General features: G+C 47.1%; 1 protein-coding gene across 1 annotated transcript in view; it reads left to right on the forward strand.

Moving 5' to 3' along the window:
• PRMT8 (protein arginine methyltransferase 8) overlaps positions 1 to 27,319 on the forward strand; it is an 81,660-nt gene that overhangs the window by 39,525 nt on the left and 14,816 nt on the right. Inside the window, exons 3-6 of the mRNA XM_004596347.3 lie at positions 7,024 to 7,179; positions 9,815 to 9,878; positions 20,235 to 20,377; positions 20,987 to 21,074. Coding sequence (XP_004596404.1) covers positions 7,024 to 7,179; positions 9,815 to 9,878; positions 20,235 to 20,377; positions 20,987 to 21,074 — 451 coding nt within the window. The remainder of the gene's footprint in view (positions 1 to 7,023; positions 7,180 to 9,814; positions 9,879 to 20,234; positions 20,378 to 20,986; positions 21,075 to 27,319) is intronic.

Below are 27,319 nucleotides of genomic sequence, written 5' to 3' on the forward strand. Positions count from 1 at the left end.
ATGACAGCATGGGGGAAGATAAAATTCATAAGAACAACACAGTCACCAAAGAGAAACAGGAAAGGATCAAACTTGATCACTGCAGCAAAGCATCAGCCCACTAGGATGGACAACAGAAGAAAACTCAGGGGATATTCAAGGTGAGCAGAGGAAGACCCAGTGTGGTGGTGTAGTGAGATAATCTTCAGCCAGCATCCCTAATGGATGCTGATTTGGATCCTCGCTGCTCCACTTCCCATCCTGCTCCTTGTTTATGACCCAGGGAAGCGGTGGAGCATGGCCCGGGGCTTTGGGTCCCTGTACCCACATGGGAAACCTGGAAGAAACTCCTGGCTCTGGTTTCAACTAGGCCAGCTCTGGCTGTTATGACCACTTGGGGAATGAACCAGTGGGAAGGGAGATTTCTCTTTCTGTTTCACTCTCTCTTTTTCTTGGACTTACAAGTAAAATAAATAAATCTCAAAAGAAAGCAAACAGAAAAAATACAGCAACTTGACAAGAAATAAGGCTTTATTTTAAATATTTGTTTTATTTATTTGATAGAGTTACTCAGAGAGTGGGGAGGAGAGAGATTGAACCATTTCCCAGGTAGCTGCAATAGCCAGGGCTAGGTTAGACCAAAGCCATGGGCCTGGAACTCCATCCGGACTCAAACAAAAAAACGGAGGAATCCACCATGGGGGGAGGGTTTGGGGAAGAATGGGGGGAATCCCAGTACCTATAAAACGGTGTCACGTAATGCCATGTAATTAATAATAATAATAAAAAAACAGAGAAGGAAAAGGTCACGCTATAGCGATCAAGGGATCAATTCAAGAAGGAGATAAATGATTGTAAATGTATTTCATTACCTAATGCTGGAATATTCAATTTTATAAAACAAACACCATGAGAACATGATCAGAGAGGCTGACGCTGATACGCGAATGAGGAGAAACTTCAACATCCCATTTTCATGAGTTAATCATCCCAGAAACAAAAGTCAATGCAGAGCATCAGTTAAACAAGACCTCAGGCCGTTGTATAAATGTATAGATATCAATACAACGTCTCAGCACCCTCAGAATATATGTTCTTTTTAGAACTCACACAGAATTCTTTAGATCATTTATTAAGCCACAAAACAGATCTTGATAAATTAAAAAAAAAGATACGATATGCTTTTTCTGACTGCAATTTTTTTAAATCTAAAAACCAACAACTGAAGAAATGTCAAAAGTTGTACCAAACACACGGAGGCTAGACAACATTGTACTGAATCGATAATGGGTCGTTAAAATTTGGCATAGAAATTGAACAATCGAAAGGAATGAATATGAAACCGCAGCACATTAAAACTTACAGGAGACACATCAAAAGCAGCTCTGAGAGAAGATGATAGAAATAAGTGGTTACATCAAAAAAGGAAGGAATCTATTAACACATCTCAAGAAGCCAGAAAACCAAGAACCACGCAGACCCCAAATTAGTACAAGAAAAGATCAGAGCAGAAATAAATGAAATAGAGATTAAGAAAACAAAAGATTCATGATACAAGAATTCGTTTTCTGAAAAGGTGAAGAAAATGGACAAATTTTGACTAGCAGAATGAAAGAGACTCAAATACACAAAATCATAGACAAAAGAAAAAATTACCACTGACAGCACAGAGGATCATTGTAAAATATTATGGACAACTACATCCCAACAAAAAGAAATATATTTCTGGACGCTGGTAGTTTACCAACACTGAATCATGAACGCATAGAAAATCTGAACAGAGCAATAGTGAACAATGATATTGAGTCAATAGTAGGACAGGCCTTTCTCCTAGTGGTTCAGACGCCATTGGGATGCCTGCATTCTGTATCAGATGTCTGAATCTGTCCAGATTCCAGCTTCTTGCTAAGGTGCACCCTTGGGGGCAGAAAGTGATGGCTCAAGTAGCTGAGGCCCTGCTGCCCATGTGGGAGACCTAGGTTGAGTTTCCATCTCCTCGCTTCTGCCTACCCCTGGCTGTTGTGTGCATTTAAGGAATGAACCTGTGGGTGGGAGCTCTGTGTCTGTTTCTCAAATAAAGAACCACAATAAAAATTTACCCAGGGAATCTCAGGACCAGAAGTTTCCATTGTCAAAATTCTACCAAACATTTAAAGAACTAGCACCAGTTCTTCTTAAACTATTTCCAAAGCCTCAAAGGGAAGGACTGCTTCTGTGACCCAACACATTATGCTGGATAACTATATCAAATCCAGGCAAAGACACACCACCAACAACTAAAAAGAGAAAGCTTAACAAATCTAGATGCAAACAAACAAACAAACAAACGAAAAACCCTCAAGCAAAACATCTCAAGAAAATACTAGCAAATGGAATTCCTATAGTACATTCAAAATGATTTTTGCATAAGATTCCAAAGCACATGCAAAATGTACAAATGAGAACATATCAAACTAAAAAGCTGCTGCACAGCCAAGGAAGCCATCAGCAGGGTGAAGACACGACACTGGAAAATGTTGGCGGACTATTCATCTGACAAAGCATTGGTGTCTGGGATATATAAAGAAGTAAGAAAACTCCCAATCAACCCCCCAATCCAGTGTTTTTTTAAGATTCATTTATTTTTATTGGAAAGTTAGATATATATAACATACATATATATATATATATATAGAGAGAGAGAAGGAGAGACAGAGAGGAAGATCTTCTGTCCAATGATTCACTTCGTAAGTGACTGCAATGGATGGAGCTGAGCCAATCTGAAGCCAGGAGCCAGGAGCCAGGAGCTTCTTCCGGGTCTCCCACGTGGGTGCAGGGTTTCAAGATTTTGGGCCATCCTCGATTGCTTTCCCAGGCTACAAGCAGGGAGCTGAATGGGAAGCAGGACTGCCAGGATTAGAACTGGCACCCATATGGGATCCCAGCGCATTCAAGACGAGGACTTCAGCTGGTAGGCCATCGTGCCAGATCCAAAAAATCAAGTTTTAAAATGGGCAGATGATACGTTTCTCAAAAGAGGAAACATGGATGATCCACAAACAGGGAAACATGCTCAGTATCACTCATCATAAGGAAGAGGTAAATCCAACCATAATGAGATACCAGAATGAGTGTTATGAAAAAGACGAGAAGAAAAACCAAGTGCTGGGGAGGTTGTGGAGAAATGGAAACAACTGCACACTGTTGGTGACAACGTGGATGAAGAACAGAATTGAGGTTCTTTGAAAAAACCAAAAGGAGATCTACCATGTGATCCAGCTTGCCAGCGTCTGATCAACTCATGCAGCCAAAGCGAATGAAATCAACACATCAACGGGAAAGCTCATTCCCTTGTTTTACTGTAGCACTAGCCGTAATAGCCAAGCTTAAGGGTTCAGTCTAGAAGCCTGTGATGAAAGGCTAAAGCAAACATGGATAGATACACAATGTAATATTATTCAGTCGTAACAATTACAAGAACCCCACCTTTTGCAGCTAAAACTAGACACAGAAAAGGACAAATGTTGCATGTTCTTTCTCATAGGTGAAATCTAAAATAATAATAATAATAATAATTGATCTGAATGTAGCATAGTGTAATTACTGGAGACTGCTTAAGGAGATGATGCAGGCAGCAGCAGGGTAGAGGGAGACTGGATAATGCATTCCAGAACACAGTCGGGGAAAGAGAAGACATTCTGGTGTCCCACAGCACAAAGAAAGACTATAGTTCATATAACTTACTGCATGTTTTATGAAGAGCTACAAGAGCAGAATTGGCACTCCCCAAATACAAAGAAATAATAAGGATATCTGCCAGGTGTATGGCGTTGTGGGTAATGCTCTGCTTGGCGTGTCTGCACAGCATACTGGATGTGGCTGCAGGTCCCAGTTTCGCTCCTGATCCTGACTTCCTGCTCATGCATGTCCTTGGGAGGCAGCTCAAGTATTTGGATCCCTACCACCCCTTGGGAGACCCAGACTGAATTCACGGTTTCTGCCTTCTGCTTGGGACAGCTTCAGCTGTTTCGGGCGTTTGGGTAGGAAATCAGAAAATAGATTTCTGTCTCCCTCCCTCCACCCTGTCTCTCTGCCTTCCAAAACAAACAAGCAAGCAGAGCAAATATTTTAAAAAGGAGAAATGGTGATGGAATGGAAATGCCACTCACTCTGATTCAATCGGTATGTGCTGTTTACATGTGTTGAAATACCACAATGTAGTCAATAAAAATGTACATGCTAATACAAACAAAACATAGATAAGAATATAGTAATCAGGTTAGTGTTGAGTTGGTGTAAACAAAACAGATTCCAGAAAGCATACACAGGGTTTTTGGGTCAGGTGGCAAATGGAATCAACAGGGGAATGATAGTCTGCTCAGCAAATGGCGCTCAAACCTCTTGTTTAAAAAATTAAATTACAGGCTATACTTGCTTCATACACAAAAAGTAATTGGACACAAATCATAGATCTGAAGTAAAAGTCACAGTCATAAAATTTCTGGAAGAAAATGCAGGAGAATGTCCTTGAGATTTTGGGCTAAACAAAGCTTAGATAGGGTGCAGGAAGCACTAGTTGTAAAAGAACTGAAAAATAGGTCTTTGTCAAAATTGACAGCCAATTTTTAAGGAAGATTTCTTTATTTTGGAAAAATTACAGAGAGGTACAACCAGAAAGAGAGACACAGAGAGAACTGTTTCATCTGCTGGTTCACTCCCTGTGTGCCTTTATGGATAGGGCTGGGCCAGGTTATAGTCTGGCTTCATCTAGGTCTCTCCTGTGCATGGCAGGGGCCTAAACACTTGGGCCATCTTCTGCTGCTTTTCCTAGGCCACAGAGTTGAATTGGAAGCAGAGCACCTGGGACACAAACCGGTGCCCAAATGTCCTGTGAGCATAGCTGGCAGTGGTTTCACTCGCTGTGCCACAGTGCCAGCCCAAACAACTGTTTTTCAAATGACAGAAAGAACATGGAAAGGAAAAGAGATTGGGGGAAGATATTCAAAGTATGATATCCAATGAAGCACTTGTTTCTAGAATACACATCTTTACAACTCAACAAGGACAAGACAAACAACTCAAGAAGTGGACAGAGGGACCCTTGAGTGGACATGATCTAAAAGAGCCTGTCCATGGAGGGGCAACAAGCACATGCCAAATGATCTACATTATTCAATGCTACCAAGAAATACAGTGGAAACTATAGCAAGATACAAGGTAATGGCTAAAATGAAAAAGACAAGGGATATTAAGCTTCCGATGTGAGAAGCAGCTTAAATTCTGGGGATGTGGGCAGCCTACAATGGCACAACTGTTTTGTAAAATTGGTAATTTCTCTTGAAATTAAGCATGTATTACATATCCTAAGAACTAACAAACTCATTTCTAGTTTCTTTTTCAAGGAGAATGGAAACCTACATATTTCAAATAATTTATAATAATATTTATAGCTAGTTTTATTCACAACAGCAGAGTCCTAGATACAATCCAGTTACCCATCAACAAGTGAATGGGTTAATCAATAGTGGTAGGTTCAAATGACAGAATTCTATTCAATAACAGCCAAGAGCGACAGTAAGAGCAACAAGCCTTGGATGCCTACAATATGTGATGAATCTGAACACCTGTGTTGAAATTGACTTTACACTCAATATTCAAATGTGTATGTCCCATATTAGGGTGCTTAGACCAGCTACCTATTTCAGATTCTTTACAGTACAGACCCTGGGAGGTAGTTTGGTCCCTGCCACCCATAGGAGAGACCTGGATTGAATTCTGGTCCAGTCTTTGGTTGGACCCAGCCTTAGCTGTTAAGAATGTCTGAGAGTGAACCACTAGCTAGGAGTCCTCTCTTTCTCTCTCTGCTCTCTCTCCTGCTTAAATAGACTTTAAAAGATTAAAAACAAACACAAAAAACTATGTTGAGCCAAAGTAGCCAGCCACAAACACCTAAATGCCAGTATATGAAGTTCCAGCAGAGACAGGGCAAAGCTGTCGTGGTGGAATTCAGCCTACTGGTTGTCTGGAGTTGGAGGTAAGGCTTGACAATAAAGGGTCATGAAGTCCTTTCTGGAAGGAAGCACGTATTGTGGGCTTTGATGATGGTGTGGTCACCCCAGTCCAAACCCACACACTGAGCCATGTCCTTGAAATCAGTGCTCCTTGCTGCATACAAACTATACTTTGGTGATGTGAATATTTTAAGACATCATCTTGATGTGGCTGGTGATGAGTTGGTTCAAAGTGTTTGTCAATGAAGCAGGTGTTAGCCCGGTAGTAAAGACATTCATATATCACATCAAAGTGCCTGAGTTGGATTCATGCCTCTAGTTCCTCATGCCAGTTTCCTGCTAATGACAGACTCCAGGAGATAGTAGGGAATGGTTCAAGTGGTTGGGTCCCTGTCACCATGTGGGAGAGCTGTGTCGAGTTCCTGGAGACCAGGTTTAATCTCACTCCAATCCCAGTCATTGTGGGCATTTGAGGAGTGAACCAGCAGAAGGGAGACCTTATCTATCTCTCAAATAAATAAATAAGTAAAATCCTAAAAACATATGCTACTATCTTGAATGGCCAAATAGCCCTGACCCACCATCACACATGTCATTTTGTTTTCCTTGGCTGATTTTCACAGGTTGCCTACCTCCTCTCTCATGAAATTCTTATTTCTGGACCAAGAAACATGCATTCCATTTGTATAAACCAACAAAACAAAAGTGTTCATTCAAGCACTTATAAAATCTACCCATCAACAATCCTTTCTCTGTAGCAGGTTTTTCTTTGGGTATAACTTAAATCTCTTGTGCTTTTTTTTTCTTTGTTGTTTGGTAGGCTGGAGCTGTCTTGGGCCTGAGTATGTATTTCTCTTCTTCCAACACAGTGCTGTCTCTCAGGACAGTGTTAGGAACGACACAGGTGGCTCCAGTCCCAGTTGTGCAGCTGTGTTCTACTGAGGCTCGTGGAGATCCTGGAAGGCTGTGCTGGCCTGGGCAGGGGCCTACGAGCCTGCTGACCACCCAGGCATCTTGCCTGCGCTGACCCTGCCTTTGCCTTTGTCCCTGACAGGAGATGCTGAAGGACGAGGTGCGGACGCTCACGTACCGCAACTCCATGTACCACAACAAGCATGTGTTCAAGGATAAGGTGGTGCTGGACGTAGGGAGTGGCACCGGGATCCTGTCCATGTTTGCTGCAAAAGCTGGGGCCAAGAAGGTGTTTGGGGTGAGCGTGGCACTCCCCTTCCCCTTCCCTCACCCCCCTGCAGGCCCTCCTTCCCTTTTGCAGGAGTCACACCCTTGGGAGGGGTGGAGAAAACCAGGTGAGATCTCCAAGAGACAGGGAAGGCTCCTGTGACAAAAGTTTGCCTTTTGGCTCCTTGCCCTTGGCACCTGCCGATGTAGATGGAGGAAATGTGTTTTTTCTGAGGCCCTCCTGATGTCATCATCACCTTTGGGTGCTCAGTTCTGCTGTCACCTGGAGGGATGGCAGCTTGTGGTTATACTGCAGCTGCTCTGGGTTGAGTCTTTGGAGACATGGAGAGGTTACCCCTATGTTCCCATCTCTAAGATGGGCCCGGTGAGAGTCCATCAGAGACTAATGGGAGGGATGTTAAATGAGTTCATCAGTCACATAGGCATTTAGGACAGTGCCCAACCCGAGGCAACGGTTCTGGGCTTTGTAGTGGTGGTGGTGTGAGGGGTGGGCAAGACGCAGTGGAGACCCCTCTTCCTTTATTGAAGGACAAGTGAATTGGTTTTCACTTGGTTTTAGCCAAAAGAGAAGCCACAAGCAAGTTGATTTTGACCTCACTGCTTTGGCTGCTGCTGTGCTGCTAACCAAAGGTGAAGCTGACCTTCCTGGAAACTTCAGAGCCTTGCCTGGCCTCTGGCTGCATAGCTGCAATGCATGGCCTGGGCTGCAGAGCAGATGGAGTGTTCCTCACCAGCAGGAAACTGTGGGAAGGCAGGCAGGGCCCTGGGCTGCTGGTTAACCCTTGGACTGTGAGAGATTAAACCAGGACAGATATAGTGGAAAGGAGGCTGGAGGATGCCCAGGGACCAGGGAAACCACCCTTTGAAGCCTCCCAGGCTCCTCCACAAGCGATCCTTGCACAGAGAGAATCCTTGGTCACTCAGCTCAGCAAGGACACAGGGCATGACAGCTGGACGTGGGGCCTCCTGGTGGTCCGCAAGTGCTTCCTCCGCAGGGTTGCCCTCTCCTTTCCCACCATGTTGGTGGTAGGGTCAGGGCTGAGCGGGAAGAATGCAGCCCCCCTGAGTCATCAGGGGCTCCAGCCAAGGAGCTGTCAGAAGGCGCCCACTTGGCGCCTCCAGCTGTGGGCACTTGGCACCATCTGTCTGCCTCTCGCCCTTTTCCCCAGCTGCTCTGCTCGTGATGGCGCCACCACATTTGGCTCCCCCGCCAGGGATGGCTCATTTCACGGTTTCTCCTGTTGCATGCGTCTCTGCCATCCACTGTTCAACTGTGGTGGGGGCCTGGGGTAGGAATGGGGGAGAGAGAGACAGAGACACGGAAAAGGCAGGAGAAAAGGGAGAGAGAGCTCACTGGAGACAGACTGACAAAGAGATTAGAAATGGAACACTAGAAAGTCACAGAGAAAAGCTAGAGAAATGGCGCAAACAGGAAAAAGAAAGCAAAGGGAGGAAATAGAACAGAGAGGGAGGAGGGGCCTCCCATGGCTTTGGGCAACTCCAGTATAGGCTCATGACCTCATGTCACGCCTGCCACAGGCACAGGGAATGAGGGCATGATGAGAAGGTGGTGGGGGCTGTGTGTGATTGGGCTGCCTGGGCTGGAGACCCCACATTTTCCACATTGAATGTAGTACCATCTTGCAGACCTGATGATGTAATGAGAGAGGAAGAGGAGGAGGAGGTAGAGGAGGAAAGGGGAGAAGCAGAGTCCTACAGAGTGGCCAGAGCTCGGGTGGTTTTTATGGGGCTTGAGCCCTGATCATGGCTATCCCCTCAGCTGCTGTTTGAGCTCAGTGGCCTGTTTCTGAGCCTATAGGTGCTTGCATTTAGCCTCAAGGCCCTGATGGAGGCAGTTGTACCCCTCCATGTCCTCCTGCTCCTACTTCCCCAAGGGATGGGTGCCAGGGCTAGTCTGAAGTGAGACCCTGAGTGTACATTGAATGGGGCTCCAGGGCATTAGCACGGGCCAGGCTATGTTAAGCTCTGAACGTCACTGCTGGCCACCCCTGCCACCCAGCCCAGGATTCTGCCCTCCCTGAGGTCCTGCCCTCAAATGGTGGCCCAGAGACCCCTCGAATGCCAGGGATCCTTTGCTCTGGAAATGGAAGGAGCCTGGAAAGGCTTCTAGATGCAGAGGAGTGGGCTGTGCTACGGGTAGAGCCGACAGAAGGCTAGGTCTGAGTCAAAGGGTGTGAGTGTCTTAGGGGGAGGGGAGGACCTCAGGATGGGCCAGGATCTGGTGTTTGACAGGTGGTCCTCCCTGGAGGACCTGCTCAGCTCAGCTTCAGAGGACAAGGGTGAGGGCAAAGTAAGGATGATATTCAGGGAGGCCCACAGCGGGATCTCGGCAATGGCTGTGCCCTTGCACCCTCCCCGACAGGCCAGTGGCAGTGGCAGGAGACCAAGGCCCACCAGCTGCTCCCCAGACTCTGGCATGGTTTTCTTAAGGCACAGGCTAACCCAGAGCTGACTTGGAGTCAGGTGGGCTAAGCATGAGTTTTTAGGCTGCTATGGATCCAAGTACAGCCACGGGCAAGTCGCAGACCCTCCTTGGGGCCTCTGCTTCTCTACCTGCTTGGTTGTGCTGGATGGGCTGCGATCTTCAGACTGATAGCTTACTCTTCTGTTCTGTGCTCTTCTAGATCGAATGCTCCAGTATTTCTGACTACTCGGAGAAGATTATTAAAGCCAACCACTTGGACAACAGTAAGGCGCTCCTCCCCTTGCTCTCCCTGGGTGGAGGGTGTCAGGGGTTGGGCGTTCCCATTTGGGGTGGGAAGGAGCACCAGATGATCTCCCCCACCCAACCCACCCTGAGGGGGCAGTGAGAGAGCTGGGGTTAAGACCCCCACCAGCATGGCTGTGGTCCTGGGCTGTTGAGGCTCCCATCCTCATGCAAGTCCCAGCTCGCAGCAGGCCTTACCTGCAATGACATGGTTTTTTTTTCATTTAAGATTTATTATTATTGGAAAGCTGGATATACAGAGAGGAGGAGAGACAGAGAGGAAGATCTTCCATCCGATGTTTCACTCCCCAATTGAGCCACAACGGGCCGGTGCGCGCCGATCCGATGCCGGGAACCAGGAACCTCTTCCGGGTCTCCCACGCGGGTGCAGGGTCCCAAGGCTTTGGGCCGTCCTCTCCTGCTTTCCCAGGCCACAAGCAGGGAGCTGGATGGGAAGTGGAGCTGCCGGGATTAGAACCGGCGCCCATATGGGATCCCGGGGCTTTCAAGGCGAGGACTTTAGCCTCTAGGCCATGCTGCCGGGCCCTACCTGCAATGACATCTTAACTGTCCCTGCTCAGTCCTCTCACAGGGAGCAACTCATTGAGTTCAGCACCAGACAACCGCTACTCAACCCACTCTTCTTCCCTCTCTGTGAGCCCCAACCCAGCCATCCTCCCCATCATCTGCCCAGGCAGGTCCTGGAAGATGCCAGGAAATACTTTTGCACTACCTGCTAGCTCTGCCACGGAAGTGGCTGCCTGGGGCATTCAGTTTCCGTCTGGTGATGGTGAAAGGTGTGTCCCCTCCTCACCTTGCCTTTCCTTGGACTGTGAGTGACAGTCCTTAGCCCCTTCTCTCCGAGGCCGATCTTTCTTATAAAACAATTATTTGCTTATTTAATTTACTTGAAAGGCAGAGAGAAGAGGGGAAGAAAAGGAGAGAAAGAGAGAGAGAGAGGGAGAGAGAGCTCTTCTATCCACTGGTTCACTCCCCAAATGCCGTACAATAACCGGGGTTGGACAAAAACCACATCCAGGAGCCAAGAACTCCAACTAAGTTTCCAATATGGGCAGCAGGGACCCAACTAATTGAACCATCACCTTCTGCCTCCCAAGGGCTAACTCCTTCTGGCTTGAGCAGCCTGGGGATGCTGCTTGCCTGGAGGCTGAGGACTCCTGGGGACATGGGGGGAGAGAAAAGTCATGAGTTCTCTTCTGCCCATGGTGACTCTTTGGCAGACCTGTGGAGTCAGATTTGGGTCTGAGGAGCCAGTGTTTCAGACAGAGGCAGAACAAGAGTCCTCCCTGCAGTCATCAAAGTATAGACAGGGGTTGGAATGCGTGGAGGGAGTGATCAGTGTAGTGGTTAAGATACTAGCTTAAGGGGTTTGCATTGCACATCGGAGTGCCCCGGTTCGAGTCCCAGCTCTGCTCCTGATTGGTTTCAGCTTTCTGCTAATGCCTGCGGGGAGGCAGCAGGTGATGGCTCAAATAGCTGAGTGCCTACCCTCACCTGGGAGGCCTGGGTTGAGTTCCCAGCTTCCTGGCCTTAGCCCCTGACTCTTGTGGACATTTGGGAGAGTGAACTGGTATATACAAACTGTATTTCTGTTTTTGCCTGTTAATAAATAAAAGAGAAACAGCACAGAGATGTTATTTAAAGCCACAGGATGAGCCTGCTTAGGGATAATGTGTAGCTAGAGGGGGAAAGAAAAAAGCAGGACAAAGCTCGGGCTCTGGGGTCAAAGAACAGGTGGAGAAGTGACGGGCAGGCAGTGAGGGATACAGATGACTTCTGGGGTCTGGGTTGGTCTACTGGGGAGAGCAGATGTAAAATCGTGTGTGTGTGTGTGTGTGTGTGTGCGCGTGCATACACTCAGAGAGAGACTGGCAGCCAATCCAGGAAGACAGCAAGTCTGGGAATAGGACGCTGAGGAGTCAGGCAGTGGTGGGTTCCTGAGGACAGGTGGAGGGGTGACCTCTGCCTCAGAACCATGCCACCACAGTGACAGAGGGAGACAGAGGAGGGTCCCCAGGTGTGGCTCTTCTGTTTGCTCAGTGAAGCGTAAGACAGTCATTGGCTGAGAAGAGGAGGAGAGAGAATCAAGATGAGCCCTGGCAGAGGCTTTTGAGGGATGAGGGAAGAGGGAGAATGTGTTGGGGAGCGGGGAGGAACTGCAGGGGAATGTCCAGGGCCTGTTAGGGAAGCCAGGGCAGTGGCAGGCCATGGGGGCCGGTCCCCGTGCCTGCACACACTCAATGGCTTGGATACAAGGAGACTAGAAAGACTGCCAGACTTGGGATCCTGCTGGGCGGGGAGGACTGGGAAATGCATGAGGACTGGGCTAGGGGCTGTGTTCTGTGCTGGCTAAGCAAGGAGTGGGATGGGCTGGGGCACCTGGCAGGCAGCCTGTGTTTGGCCGTGAGCAGGGAAATGTTACTTAGATCCTCCTGACCCCTGGCTTGGTGCCTGACCCCTTTTGGCTCAGTAAGGGAGGAATCACTTCTCTTCTGTGCACTCAGAAAAGTCCTTGACCTTGGCAGGGGAGACTGATTGGACTGCTAAAGATAAAAACAGAGCAGTTTTTTTTTTCCCTGCAAGGACAAGACAGCCTGGCATGTCAGGATTTCCTCTGCCTTCTTCTCTCCAGCCCTAACGTGGTGTTTCTCCCATTTCACAGAGGTGAAAAGCTAAGACCGCAAAGGTACTTAACTCACTTCCAACCTAGACTCTGGCTCCTGTACTCCTTTCCAAAGTGTGTTGGTGTCACGGGGTGCAAGCACCATGGATGCCATCAGTCTTGGAGGGTTGGGCAGGTACAGATGGATGTAGAATTGGTTTCCGTTGTGTTCCATCTCTGAGCCCAAAGAGGCTTCCACAGGGCAGTTAGGCCAGCTCTGCGGGCCTTCCCTTGCACAGTATCACCTGACTCCGAGGCTCTGCCCAACCCCTTTACATCTCTTTGTCTCAACTACTCTCCTTCAAGATTTATTTACTTATTGAAAAGCAGAGTGACAGAGAAGAATAGGAAGGAAAAAGAGATCCAGAGGTGTTAGATATTTTTGCCATAAATGCAAGATGCCAGGCACAACAAATCACACGAGAGATCTTTATTCTGGTGGGAGGGGCAGCTGTGGAGCAGAGAAAGCAGAAAGAGAGAGAGAGAGAGAGAGAGAAAGAAACACAAAACAAAGGGAAGTCACCTTTATAGCCTAGTGGTGGGTATGGGGAGTGCAATGTCTGGAACTGGGGAACAGGCACAGGTGGCTGTAGGTGGATGCCAGGGTAAGCGCCTAGGGGGATTAGTGAGTAGGGCTGTCAGGTATGGTGTTTTGAACTACAGAGGGTTGGCGGAGAATGCAATTTAAATCTAAAGGGCACCAAGCTTGCATGAGTGGGGTCTTAACGAGGTCCAGACCTAGGGAAAGCAAGTATTTAAGATGGCGCTGGATTTAAGGTGGCAGGGTCTCATCTAGGGGAAATATAGTTGGCATTGGTTCTAAGATGGCGGGGTCTCATCAGCCTCCTGGGCCACTGTTCCAGTCGTTCCTTACAAGAGGGAAGGAGAGGGGGGCAGAGTGGAAGAGAGGGAGAGAGAGAGCTTCCATCTGTTGGTTCACTCTTCAAATGGCCATAGGACGGGAATCTGGTGTAGGAACCCAAGTGGGTGAGCCATCGACATCGATGGTTGCCTCCTAGGTACATAAGCAGGACGCTGGATCACACTGATGTGAGACTTCCATTTTGCAGGTAGCAGCTTAATCCACTGGTGATACAGTATTGGTCTCCATCTGTCTGGCCCATTGCTGACTCCCTCCAGGCAGGTGTTTAGGGCCTGGGACTCTCAATGTCCCTGTGCTCCTTCTGCTACCCTGCAAAGAGCATGCAGCTTTGCCTTGGGCCTTGAGAGAGAGGTCACGGCCACCAGCCTGGGACTCACTATCAACATCAGGTGATTAACAGGAATAGTGCCACTCTCTAATGCTCACTTGAGTCGTGTTTTGCAGTATAAGCAATGTCATTGCTTATAGCCAATCTCATGTCATATTTAGTCCAAACAACTTGCCTGCAGACAGGAACTTCAGGACTTGCTCCAGCATTCATGGTCTGGACACTTAGGGAGCCCTCGGGTCTGTACTTGATAGGGTGCCTTTCACACAGTGGGTGTTACTTGCATTCAGGTTATGCATCTTGGGCAGGAACCTTGAGGCCAGGCTGCTGTGTTCTCATTGGGTCACGCTTTGACATAGCTTCTAAACACGTGGTGAATGTGGCTTCCGCTAGGCTTCTCTGGGATCAAGTATCTGTCTACACACCTACTCATCGATTTATTTATTTAGTTATTCTTTCTTTTCTTTCTTTCATCTCTATCTATAACTTATCATATCTGTATATCATCATCTCTATATATCATCCTTCATCTCTATTATCTATTTACCATGTATTTCTTACATCTTTGTATTATCATCTCTATCATATAATCTATCAAATATCCCTCTATTATGTATCTTTCATATCTATCTATCTACGATCTGTCATTCCTTTTTGTGGACTTTCTTCTTTCCTGGCCCAACTTATTCAAGTCCTCTTGTGAGTTCCATGACTCTATTCTCAAAGCAGGCATTTCCCCCTGGCTCACTGTAAGGGTCCATGGCATTTGGAAGCTAAGGTTTCTAGCCAAGTGTGCTCGTTACGTTACAGGGTCTGTGCTTTCAGTTGGTTCTATGGGAGATAACTGGAGAAGCAGAGTCATAGATGGAGAGAAAGAGAGAGAGAGAGAGAGAGAGAGAGAGAGAGAGAGAGAGAGAGAGAGAGAGAGAGAGAGTTGTGCATGCATACACATTTACATAGCATTTATTTCTATGAAAATGTCAAGTAGGAGCTCATATGTCACCTGCACTGTTAGCCCAATACCACAGAGTTTACTCCCTTGGTACCGCCTTTCTCTGACACTGAAAAGCAGACTTCTTCTTCTTCTTATCATTATCGTTATTGGCTTAATGTTCCCATTGTCACTGTTCCCAGCCCCATCAGATGCTTCTGCCGCTCTGTACTGGGCAGCTTCCCGTTGGGCACGGTGCCATGCTGTCCTCCTGAGCAAGGTCCCTGCTGGATGCCCTGTGACCCCACTGCCCCATACCACGACATTTCTCAATCAGGCTGTGATGTGTGGAGCTGGCTGGTCTCCCCATGGGAGTCTTACCACCTGGGCTGACTCACCAGGATGACCACATGCCTTCCTGGGCAGCTGGGACAGGTAGTTTGCCCTTCCCCCATGTCCTGGATTCTGATGGTTCAGATTCCATCCTGAACTCCTAAAACAAAGACCTGAGAGTATCAGACCTTTGCCCCTAGGAGGACAGCCAGCCCCACATCTGTGTTCCTTTCTTGTCTTCACCCTATACTGAGATCAGGACTCCAGGCTCAGGGACCTTTATAAAACAAAGTGTTTATTTATATCTCCTTGGGGGGGGGGGGTTGTCACCATAGGTGGGCGGAGCTGCTGAAGCAGCTCACTCAGCCTTGGCAGGTGCACTCACAAGAGGACAGCTTGACTGTGCCCATGCTTCCATGGAAATGCTTTTGAAATGCTGCGACAGCCAATTGTGTGGGTCTCAGGAGCGGAGGTGGGGAGACATAAATAACAACACAGGGCACAAAATACCTGCTACTCAGAATCCATAGCTCTCTCCTTCCCACCTCCGTCCGGCTCCTTGGGCTCAGTTCTCTCACATGGATGTGCACACCTGCAGGAAGGCACCTGAGGCAGCCGTGCAGCCTTCACGTGGCTCATTCCGCACATGTGGACCCCATACACGTCCTAGTCACTCTTCTTCAAAGGGTTCCCTTATGTGTTTGAAAGGCAGAGTGACATAAGGACAGAGAGAAGGCTTCCATCTACTAATTCACTCCCCCAAAAGGCCAGGCCAAAGTCAGCAGACAGTAACTCCATTCAGGGCTCCCACATGGATGGCAGATTCCCCAAGTGCTTGGACCATCCTCGTCTGCTTTCTTGGGCACATTAACAGGGAATGGAATTAGATGTGGAACAACATCCAGGACTCAGCATGGGATGCTGATCTCTGTGCACCCATCTTCCCTCTTCTTCCCTCTTCTTTTATATAGGAGGACTTGGGTTTGAGCCACCTTCTTCCCTGGCCATGCTTAGTGTCTCGCTCCTACTGGTGGGCCATGCTAAAAGATAAGCACAGGGAATTCCATGCTGAGCATCCAGCAGGAAGTTCTGTTTTCCATAAGCAGTTGTCACACAGGTCCTAGCCAGAAACCAGCTTCTCTCTGTTGTCTACCTACACGCTCTTGCCGCACTCCATTTCCTGGCCTTAACCTGGTTGATGGGCGTTTTTAATTCAACCTGGGTTTCCTGTTCCTTCGTTGCGGTCATTGTTCCTGTCTTGGGTCCTCTCTGTAGGCACTGGGTGGGTGCCCTGCGGGCATCCTGGAAGGCTCTGGTGGGCAGATCCAAATCTGCACTTGGCAGTACCACGCTGTCCCCAGCTGTGAATCCACACCACCGTCTATCATCTTCTCTGCTAGGACACGGTGGCAGTGAGGGCTTGTCTCAGACCGTACTTGTTGAAGCCCTTAGACGGCGCCCTGCCAGCACTGCCTCACAACTCGCCTTCCTAGTTCACACTTGGCTAGAATTAGCATAACGTTCATTTATGTGCCTTCCTTTCCTCATCTGTGAAATGGGACCAAGATGGTTCATGCCTCCTCGGGTCATGGCAGGGAATTCCATAGTTGCTTAATGTCACACTGTGGTGGTCTGAAGTAGGCTTCTTATAGGATCCTGGGAGCTGATGGTTACATTTGCAGAAAGTGTGTGGAAAGGATGCAGTGGCTGTGGTGGAACAGACCAAGCTTCCAGCTCTCTGAAGAGCCAGATGTGAGGACCTGAACCTTGACAGCATATACCGTGACAACAGCCTCTCTAGGCAGCCAGCGGCCCGTGACGCTAGCTATTATCATTATTGGCATTTCATTTACCTTGACTGACAACGCTGTCCAAAGAGGAAGTGAGATAAATCATATGTAGTTGCTTTTAATGAACCTGTACTAGTGGTGCCTAGCAATTCCTAACTACTCAGGAGACAACCCATTAGGATTCTTAGAAATGAGTTTCACCACTTCCCTCCTCTCAGGGCTTTTGTTATCCACATTCGGCCTCTGCCAAGCATGGGGCATCAGCAAGTGTTGTCTAGGATGGACCAAATCTTTGCTCACGCTGTTTGCAGTCTCACACAGCAGACAGACAGGAAGGCACATGAGCAGAAGCTCATCAGATTACAAAATGTGAAAATGCTTCTAAAGAAACGGGAAGCCATCATGGAAAAAAAGGGAGGCGGAGTCTGCTTTTGAATGAGTAACCCCAAAGGCAGGCTGCAGTCCTCTCACAGGCCATGCTGCATGTGTACAAATTCCCAACTTTGCCCTGGTGACATCACATCCTGGGCTTGGCATTGGCTGTGGCAGGAGTATCAGGGTTTCTTTCTTTGAAGAGTGAGTTATTAAACATTTGCCAGCACAGCGTGGGTAGGAAGGGGACACTTTTCTCCACAGGGGGCATGATGGTACAGACCTGAAAGCTGCCAAGCCTGGCCAATGTTACATGCCACGGGCGGGGGAGTGTGCTTTGTACAGAAGGCCTTGGCTGCACAGTCTTCCCGCAGTGTCAGCGGGACTCGGGTTCCAGGACCCCCACGGACAGCCAAGTCCACAGATGTTCAAGTCCTTCCTATAAAAGGCATAGTGTTTGCATAACACCTACGCACATCCTCCCCTGCACTTTAAGTCATCTTGACTTACAATACCTCAAACAATGGAAATAGTTGGTATTCCGTATTGTTGGGTGAATATTGGCAAGAAAGAAAAACCTGTATTTGTTCAATGCAGTCACAGTTTTTTTCCCTTGATATTTTCTGCCTGTGGTTGGTTGAATCCGCAGATATGGGTGCTAAGGCTGGAGAAAGCCAACTGGACAAATGCCCTTGTTGCAGGAGGTCATTTGTTCCGTATACGCTTCTGCCAGAGTGGGTGAGAGGGGAACCTGGACTGGTTTGCTGGATGCCTGAGTCAGGAGTAGTTACATTGCTTTATGCATTCTTGTGGACTTCAATCCATCCCACAGTTCAGGACCACTCCATTCTGAAAAACCCCAGCCCACACTGGCCAAGCCAATGCAGTCACCTATCCATGACCACTGTGCTGAGTTGGATGATGCCAAGGGTTCTAAGTAGCAAATGATCTTCTGGGGTGGCAGGGAGTCTGGTATGGGTTCGATTACTCCAGTATGACTTCAGTCAGTGTCCAAGGCAGGAGAGATGTTAGGCAGAGCCTCCAGCTCAGAAAATGCTCAGACCTAAGTCTGCATGACTTTACAGCTCTAACCCAGCAGCCTGGGACCTGCCTGCTGAAAGGAGCCAGATCAAGTTGGAACATGCTGCCGGGACAACAGTGCCCTGGGATAAGATGGGAACCTCAAACACTGTGTTTTTGGATGAAGATGGGGCTTGGACCAGGAGAGAGGTGCCATGTTGCAAGAGCTACCCTTATGGAAGTTAGGAGGCCCCCAGAGCAGTAACACTGTGCAGTGTCAGTAATGGAACCCTTTGCTGCAGGATATGCCCCAGTCCCACTAGACATTGAGGGCAAAGATATTGTGGTAAAGATACTGATGCCATCTCTCTCTCTCTCTCTCTCTTTCTCTCTCTCTCTCTGCCATCACCACTGGCTCCAGAATGGGCTGGCTTTATCTGTGAATCTGGGTCCCAGAGAAAGCCAGGGCAGGCAGCCAAGACAGAGGGTGGCATCAGGGAAGACTGATGGGTCTGGTCTGCTGTGGCTGTTTGTGACGATTCTTTCTCTCTCCTCAACCAACCTGGCCAACCCTGGGGAAACGGATGTCTAGTCCATTGACAGCACTGATTTCCTTTCACTCATTAGCCTAAGAAGTTACCTAATCTAGCCACAACAACCCAACTGGTGTAGGCAGATCAGGTTTTTTTAAAGTTCATGCCTCAGGTGATGGAGAAGACCCTCTAGGAGGTGAGTGACTTGCGTAAGGCTCCACAGTGAGCCTAGTATTGGGCTCCGCAATTTGATTTTTCCAAACTTCAGTTCTCTCAACAGGCAAATGGAGTCAGAAAGTCAATCAAACAAGTTCCTCCCTGGTTTTCTGTGACAATGCCTCTGCAAGCCGCAATGCAAATGCTGGCAATTTTTACAATCATAATTAGAACTACCTTGCACATCTTTTGTCTCCTCACTCCATGCCCTTTTGTGCAGAATGGCTTATTCACCCATTCATCTGTTCAACTCATTCATGGTTCCTGGATGTTCACAAGGGGGTCAAGTGCTCAGCCCTGTCTTGGAAATAAGAAGCTAAATTAGGGAAGTGAGAGAACGCATTCCCAGGTTTGAGGCAGGTGGGGTTCTCAGCAGGTATGTAGCAATGGGCATGGCTGTGGCCAAACTGATGTGTGAGCAAAGGGTTGAGAAAGTGCAGAGAATAGAACTAGCGTTTTTTCTGGGGTGAGAGGTGGCATCGGGGATCTTCACGGGCTCCTAAGACACTGTCATGCTGTCACCCTCCCATTTACTTTTCTGCCAGACATCTACTTTTCTGCTCTCTGAAACAATGAGAAATATAAAATTAGGGGAACACCTGCCTGAGATTCTATGGGGTCAGCTGAGTCCAGTGGGTGCACTGTGGAAGCTCAGATGAGGCTGGGCTGGCCTAATTTTAAAAAGAATTACAAAGCTAGGCAAGTGACCTTTAATCGGAATGACTCCGTTTCTGTAATAACTATTCAAATCCCCAAAGACCAAAAAAATTCCATTAAAAACAACAACAACAACAACAAAAATCTGGATGTTTAATTTGCAAACTTGGAGCTACAGGGGGAAAGTTCCCAGTTCAGAGTTTATTGCTCCCAGTAGTGCAATTAATTATGATTAATCATTCCACATTGTCTGAGTCAGGGTCCTGTCACAGCTGATTGAACCAACTTTCCGTCATCCTTATGGAATTAAAACAGCTCCAGACGCTGGCCTCCATGCGACCTTGGGTTGATACAGCTCTGGTGATGAGGGGCCCAGATGGGACATGAGGCTCTTTGGCCTACATTTTCTCAGAGCTTTGATGCTGGTGGCTTTTAAGAAACAAAGACAAGAGAGAAGGAGGCCATGTATACAAATGATTAGGCAGGTGGTTCAGGCATGACCTGCAGCTCTGGCTTGGAAGTGAAGTGTTCATGGTTCCTGGGGTGGGGGTCCTCCTCCCATAGCATGGCCTTGGCCTTCTTATTTTCCAGTCATCACCATATTTAAAGGTAAAGTGGAAGAGGTGGAGCTGCCTGTGGAGAAGGTGGACATCATCATCAGCGAGTGGATGGGCTACTGTCTATTCTATGAATCCATGCTCAACACGGTGATCTTTGCCAGGGACAAGTGGCTGGTAAGTGCCCCCGATGCTGCTCCCTCGTTGGTCTGCTTGCTGTCTTGCTGCTCTGGCTCCAGCCGACAACCTAGGGAGTAAGTGAGGATTTCAGAGGGGGAAGTGAGTGACAAGGTCCCCTCTCCCATGTCCCTCACTACAATACAGCAGGTGTGTTGTCAGGGGGTGGAATAATTCTCTCCAGTCCAGTATAGCTAGTGTCAGGATGTGGTCTTGGAGGTCTAACCTTGGCCTCATTTGCATTCTATCTTGAGAAAATATGAATCTGTCTGCCCAACAGGTGCTAGGACTTGCATGGCTACCAGAGGGCCATGGGTATTGCTCACGCCGGCTACTCTAGGTTGATGTCTTTCTCTACTCTCACCTTGTGTACCCTGACCCTATTGCACTTGTCCTATCAACACCAAGGTCCCTTAAATTCTCCTTGCTTCAGAAAGAAAACACTGAACATTGCTATCTGAATCCCAGCCCCGGCCAAAATGATGGTCCCCCAAGGGAGAAATGCTGGCGACAGGGTGCTTGTCTGCTGACTCCATGTGCAGTTCAAAATGTGATGTCTTTATCAGGTGAATAGATTACGAGACCCATTTCCCCACAATTCGTCAACAGAAACCCGGAGGGCTTATGTTTCCAGACCGGGCAGCTCTGTACGTGGTAGCAATTGAAGACAGACAGTATAAGGACTTCAAAATCCACTGTAAGTCACCGTTGGCTTCTCCTGTGGGCATCTCTTGCACGTTGTGGGTGGGCCTCAGATGAATTTCCTGTGTTGGGAGTGTAGCTGGTAGCTCTGTGAGGTGTATATGAGACTGTTTCTACCTCTGTTCTCTAAATGCATTCTCATTGGGTCCCAAGAATGGGAGAGCTACAGAAAGAAAGTAAGCAGTACAGTTGCTCTCAAACATCCCAAAGTGGGAGAATGAATGTAGAGGGGGTGAAAAGGGAATGAAAGCTGTGTGTTTTTTCAGAAAAGAGCAGGACACATGCTGGGAGCCTGTTCAGGAGGCTCAGTGATCCCCTAAGTCCATTGCAGGAGCCGGAGCTGGAGGCGGGGGGTGTCCTCTAGCTGGGCCCATCAGCTGGAGTCTGGCCTTGGCACCACTCAGCTTTGCCATATTATTCTGGGAAATGTAGACTTCACTTTGAACAATCACATATGTGTGTGTGTTTGTGTGTGTGCACACACCCTCGTGTGCATGTGTGTGTATATATGCATACATACATATATGGATAGATAAGAGAATCAAATCTAAATCTATGTTCATAGTGTCTTATCAGGTTAAAACACGCGATTCTCTTTCAACAGATAAGGCCAAAAAGAACTTCATAATTTTTAAAAGAATTAAAAAAAAATTACTTCTGAGACAGAGATACTGACAGGATCTCCAAAATCTGCTGGATCTCCAAAATGCAAATGCTCATCACACTCAAGGCTGGGCTAGGCAAAGGCCAGGATCCAGAGACTCCATCCAGGTCTCCCACATGGATAGCAGGAGACCAGTTACTTGAGCCACTACCGCTGCCTCCTGGGGTCCACATTAAGAGGAAACTAGAGTCAGGAGCCAGAATCTGACACTTGGATTTGCTACCTGGGGCCCAGGGCCTGGACCTCCCAACTAGTGTTTTTAGCTGGTGGACCAAATGCCCTCTCCATTCCAATCTGTTTTATCTGATGCCCAAAGGATCCTTTCATTCTGTTTAAATGTCATTTCTCAGTGATGTGGATCTGGTTCTTAATGAGATTATAGCAAACCTTCTCAGTCAGAAGCAAGCATGACCAAGGGGTTAAGACACACGCAACCAACCACATGACTTACCAAGCCCAAAGCAGGTGGTCAGCAGCTCTAAAACTATCCATCAGTATCAGCAAATCTGAGGTTCCTGTCCCAGGGGGTAAGGTGCAGAATTAGCATGGAGGGGCTCACAGAGGTTCTAAATACACAAGCAAGGGCCACTATCCTGAGAGGCTGAGACTCTGCAGCTCAACAAATTGTTGCTGTGTGGATCCAAGCAGTTGTCACTGAATTGTTGTTCATACTATTGGCAAGAACTCATCCGAACCATGGAAGTTGTTTTTGATGTGTGCACCATTCTGGAAATGTTAAGCCAAAGTAGGAAGTTTAGAGCCAGGGTCAAAGACAAGATGGACCCTATATTCTAGAGACCACCCTGGGTCACTGTCTGTCCCAGCTGGTCTGGTGTGGTTTCTGGTGTTGGATTTCCAGACTGATGGGGGCAAGAGCAAGGTGAGATAGGGTGGCCTAATTCACATGCTTGGATGTCAGCTGGCCCTGGGTTCAAACTTGACTTTGCCATTTGCTGGATGGATAGCTTTGAGCCAAGAACATCTTTCAGCCTGTGAGACAACATTATTTGCCCCACAGGCTTCTTCTTCTGAGGATAAGTGCCACCACGCACATGAAAGGACAGTTCTTGGTGTTTCTCTGGGCTGATACTGGTTCTGGTCCCTGAATGTGTAACTTACCCTTCTCTGCTCACCACTCTGGCAAGCATGCATGCCATATCTGTTGGTCTCATCCTCCCATGCAACATTGCGAAAAAGACCAAATGCATGTGTAAACAAGACGCATGCACCCTGGAGCTGTCTATTGGAGTTTTTGTTGTGCAATGACAGGGTTTTGTACAACTGCTCCAGGGGCATCTGCACCCACACGTTTCCTAAGCTGCAGCCCCAGGCACACATTTCCAAAGCAAATGCACCTTCTCCACTATTCCCCTCCTCCCCTCCATCAGGCTTTGCTGGGGAGGCACTGGGGTGTATACCCGAACATGAACCAGTCTGGGGTCACTCCCTGGAAGCCTGGTCCTCAAATGAGCTGGCAGTCCAGCTGGAGATCTCATGGTTTGTTGCCATACCCATTGCAATTCTCAGAACTTCTGTATTAATAATCATCATCATAATAAATTGGAAACTCAGCCCCATTGTTTTTCTTGTTCTGGAGTCTCTGCTTCCTCCTCCCCCCGCCAAAAAAACCTCAGAAAACAAATACTTAAAACATATTTAAAATATTGCTAAGCTTTATGTTAACATTTTTTTAAGTAAAGGAAGGAAACTCATTTAGAAATCTGTTTCAAATCCACGGGGATGTGGGTAACTCTGAGTTTTAAATCAAAAGTAAAGCCAAAAGACTGCTGGTTGCTAAGGGAACAAGAGTAAACACATTTCCCATAGCCAAGAACCAGGCAGGAAGGAAAAATCTTCAAGAGGGGCAGGAGAATGAGATGTGCCCAGTGCCCAGTGCTCAGTGCCCAGTCCCTTCCAGGAAGGAAATACTTAAGAAAAAAGCTTTCATCCCTTGCCCCTTTCTCCTTTCCCACTTCCTTTCTTGCCTTCCCTTTCGCAACTACATGCGACATGGATAAGCAGGAATGCACTATGGGCCGGTGTTGAGAGGTAGCAGTTAAAGCCTTGTTTGTCATGCCAACATCCCCCATGGGAGCTCTGGTTTGAGTCCTGGCTACTCTGCTTCTGATCCAGCTCCCTGCTAATGTGCCCATGAAAGCAGAATAAGATTGTCCAAGTACCTGGGTCCCTGCCCCTTATGTAGGAGACTTGAGTGGAGTACCAGGCTCCTGGCTTCAGTCTATCTCAGTCCTTACTGTTGTAGGCCTTTGGGGAGTGATCCCACACATGGAAGATCTCTCTCTCACTCTCAGCATCTCTCCCTCTCTATTTTTCTGCCTTTCATATATAAGTACATTTGTAAAAAGCTGTGCAAAATGCGGAATCTGCCCTCAACTTTCTCACCAGTTAGCAGAGAACATAGGTCTTGAATGAATGAAGCATAAAAACAAGCCAGCAGAAGAGGAATGTGCCAAGAGTACTTTTTCACTGGGAGAGAAGAGGAATCACTTTAAAAATTGTCGACTGCAGAGGAGTTTCATAGAATCCCCAGATAGGAAGGAAACTCAGCGGCTATTCTATTTCTTTGTGAACTGTTGCATGAAACTCCCCAGTACCCAGTACTGCAGTCTGCATCCTGGTCGAGGCACAGGGTTGGAAATGAGCTTGTGCTGTGGGGCAAATTGGAAACAAGAGCCATGCCTATAGTTGGGGGCTGGAGCACAGGCGTTCTTGGGGCTCAGGGTGGGTTGGGAAGTCAGTGGTTGCCCTTGAGTTTCTCCTCCACATATACACCCAACATCCACTTTATGCAAGGGGTTGACTTTGCTGCTGAAAGCCTCAAAGGCATGAAACTATTGTACGAACATTTCTTTTGCCCAGAGTAGAAACTGTTGATGGTTCCTGGTAGGACTTGCTGGTGTTCCACGACAGGATTTGGAGGCAGTCCCATCGGCTGTGGCAGAGACATTCAAATCATTGGGTCAGGGTGAAGAAGGGGGAATGTGGCTACTGATGTTTCAGGGTGAGAGAGGGATCGCCAGACAAGTCTAGGATGTACTGGGACTCTATTAACCAGGCGTGGTGATGGCAGGTCCCAATAGAAATTAGCAAATTAGAAAAGTCATCATGGCAATCCAGTCTGAATCAGAACCCTGAGAGGAACAAATGGTCATTACTGTGAAATCAGTTCCTTAAGCTGAAGACCTATGTGCCAACTTCCCCAGCTATATAAATTATCCTAAGCGACATGTTGTGAACAATCTGGACACATTTACAAAGCTGCAAACATTCACCTTTTACTGGCTTCTCTATCCAAATTCCAGTACTAATAGGCCTTACCTCTCCTGGAACACTTGAAAGTATACAAATTAGAAATATATAACATCTTCGTATTTTTGTCTTCACTGACGTGCCCAAGCAGTGAACAGAGGGTGAGGAGCACACATACACGGGGCCATGCTCAGGGGCTACCTGTCCTCAGAGTCTGTGGAAGCCAGAGAGCAGGCAGGTACTGGGGAGGAGGCCAAGAGGCCAGGAGTGCAAGAGCTAGGGAAGCATGACCAAGAAAGGTCCTCTTTATCATGGACCTTTATGGCGCTTGTGAGGGGAGTGGTTATGCAACCACATAATACCTCTCCCTTTTAGGCTCCAGGTGATAAGTGAGTGTCTCAGGTGGACAGAAAGAACCACATGGGTGGGAGAGGCTTGGCTTCCAAGCTCATGACCCTGAACTAGCTGCCTCACACCAGAACACTGTCTCCAATAACAAGTTAAACCTATTCCAAGTCCTCCTCTTTCCTTTTTACCTTTGATTGTTGTTGCGCTTTCCATTTCTCTTTTGGTTTTCAGACACTTGGCTCTGAGGCATCTAGCTTTCTTTTCTTTGTATTTATCCTACCCAAAGCCTTTTATAATTTTTGAATCTGTGAGTTGATTATTTTTTTAGGGAAAGTGTCACGTAATTACCCATACAAATATATCTTCCTCTCCACTTTTCTTTATTTTCTCTTCAAGAAATCTCATATCTCATTTTACAGATGTATTAGATAGTGAGTGGTATTGTCTCATCCGTATCATGGACACTTTACTTTTTTCATTCCTTTTTTTTCTATTTATGTTTAAACTTGGGTTCTTTGGATTGATCTGTTTTCAAATTTATTGAATGTTTCCTCTAATAGTAATGTTGCTAAATGATATCATTGAAAGGAATCTCTTCCTCTCTGATGTTGTGGCTTTGGTTCCTAGCATTCCTGTTGACTTTTTGAAAGGCAATTTTCAGCTCACTGATGAGGTTCCCTCTCCATCACACACATTGCCTGCCTTTCCATCAGCTTCTTCAACAACTCTGTGACCATGACTTTAAGGTGTCTATTGGGTCTTTCTGAGCTGTGTTTGAACCTGGTCCTGTGACTAGTTGTTCTTTCGATGGTGGATACTAATTTTTTCATAAGTCATATATTTTTTCCTCATCAATAGAGGACACATTGAATAAAAGAACAGTAGACCGGGGTCCAGCTTGCTGTGGTGTTGGCTACAACCTAAGGTGCTGGCACCCCATTTTAGGGTGCTGGTTTAAGTCCCAGGTGCTCTGATTCCAATCTAGTTCCCTAGCAATGCACCCCGGAAAGCAATGGATACTTGAAACCCAGATGGAGTTCCTGCCTTCTGGCTTCAGCCTGGCCCAGTCCTGGCTGTTGCATCCATTTGGGAAGCAAACCAAGAGAAGAAAGTTTTTTCTTTCTCTCTCTCTGTTTCTCTTTCTTCCCCTTCTGATAGTCTTGCCTTTAAACTAACTAATTAATCATCAAAAAACAAAAACAAGCAAATGAACAAACAAAAACCAGTGTAGAGAGGGAATAATTTTTATGCCCAGAAAAAAAACCTTCTTTTTTTCTTGCCAGCATATTAGAGTGGGGAGTTGAGTCAGTATAGTCTGTATTAATAGATTGTGTTGTTGCTTTATTTCCATTCATTGCACAATCCATTTCAGTTTATTTCAATCCATAAACAGAAAGCTCACAGGCCCTTCTGGTGTTATTTTTTAATCTCTAGATAATTAATAACAATATTTCCTGGTGGCCAGTCATCCTTACATTTAACCATTTAACATAATTGCAACAGAAATTTAATCTGTTTGTATCCACTCGGATCTCAGCTCTGCTGCTGGTAAAGGGGCCTGGTGGGAAATCAATGGTCAGCAGAAGTGAGAAAAAGAAAAAATGAAAGGCCCTGGGTGATCTGTTACCTAAATAGCTGAGGGTGGAGAGAAGATAGGCATTAACTCTTCCTGAGGTCATTGGAGGCAATGGGAAGCAGGACAGGTATTAAATGTCGGGATTGGATTTCTTTTTTGGTTTCATTTATTCATTTGAAAGGCAGTGTGATACGGGGGGGGGGGGGGGAGGCACAAACCCATCCATGGGTTCATGTCTCAAATGGCTTGGGATTGCCTATGTAGCTTTAAATTCATCAACTTTCAAACAATTGGAAACAATTGGTTGGGCTGTCGAGTCTCTATTTTAAAAAGTGCTCCCAGGCCTCGCGCGGTAGCTTAGGTGAATAAAAGTTCTTGCCTT

Source organism: Ochotona princeps, chromosome 27, assembly GCF_030435755.1.
Source record: "Ochotona princeps isolate mOchPri1 chromosome 27, mOchPri1.hap1, whole genome shotgun sequence".
Classification (NCBI taxonomy): domain Eukaryota; kingdom Metazoa; phylum Chordata; class Mammalia; order Lagomorpha; family Ochotonidae; genus Ochotona; species Ochotona princeps.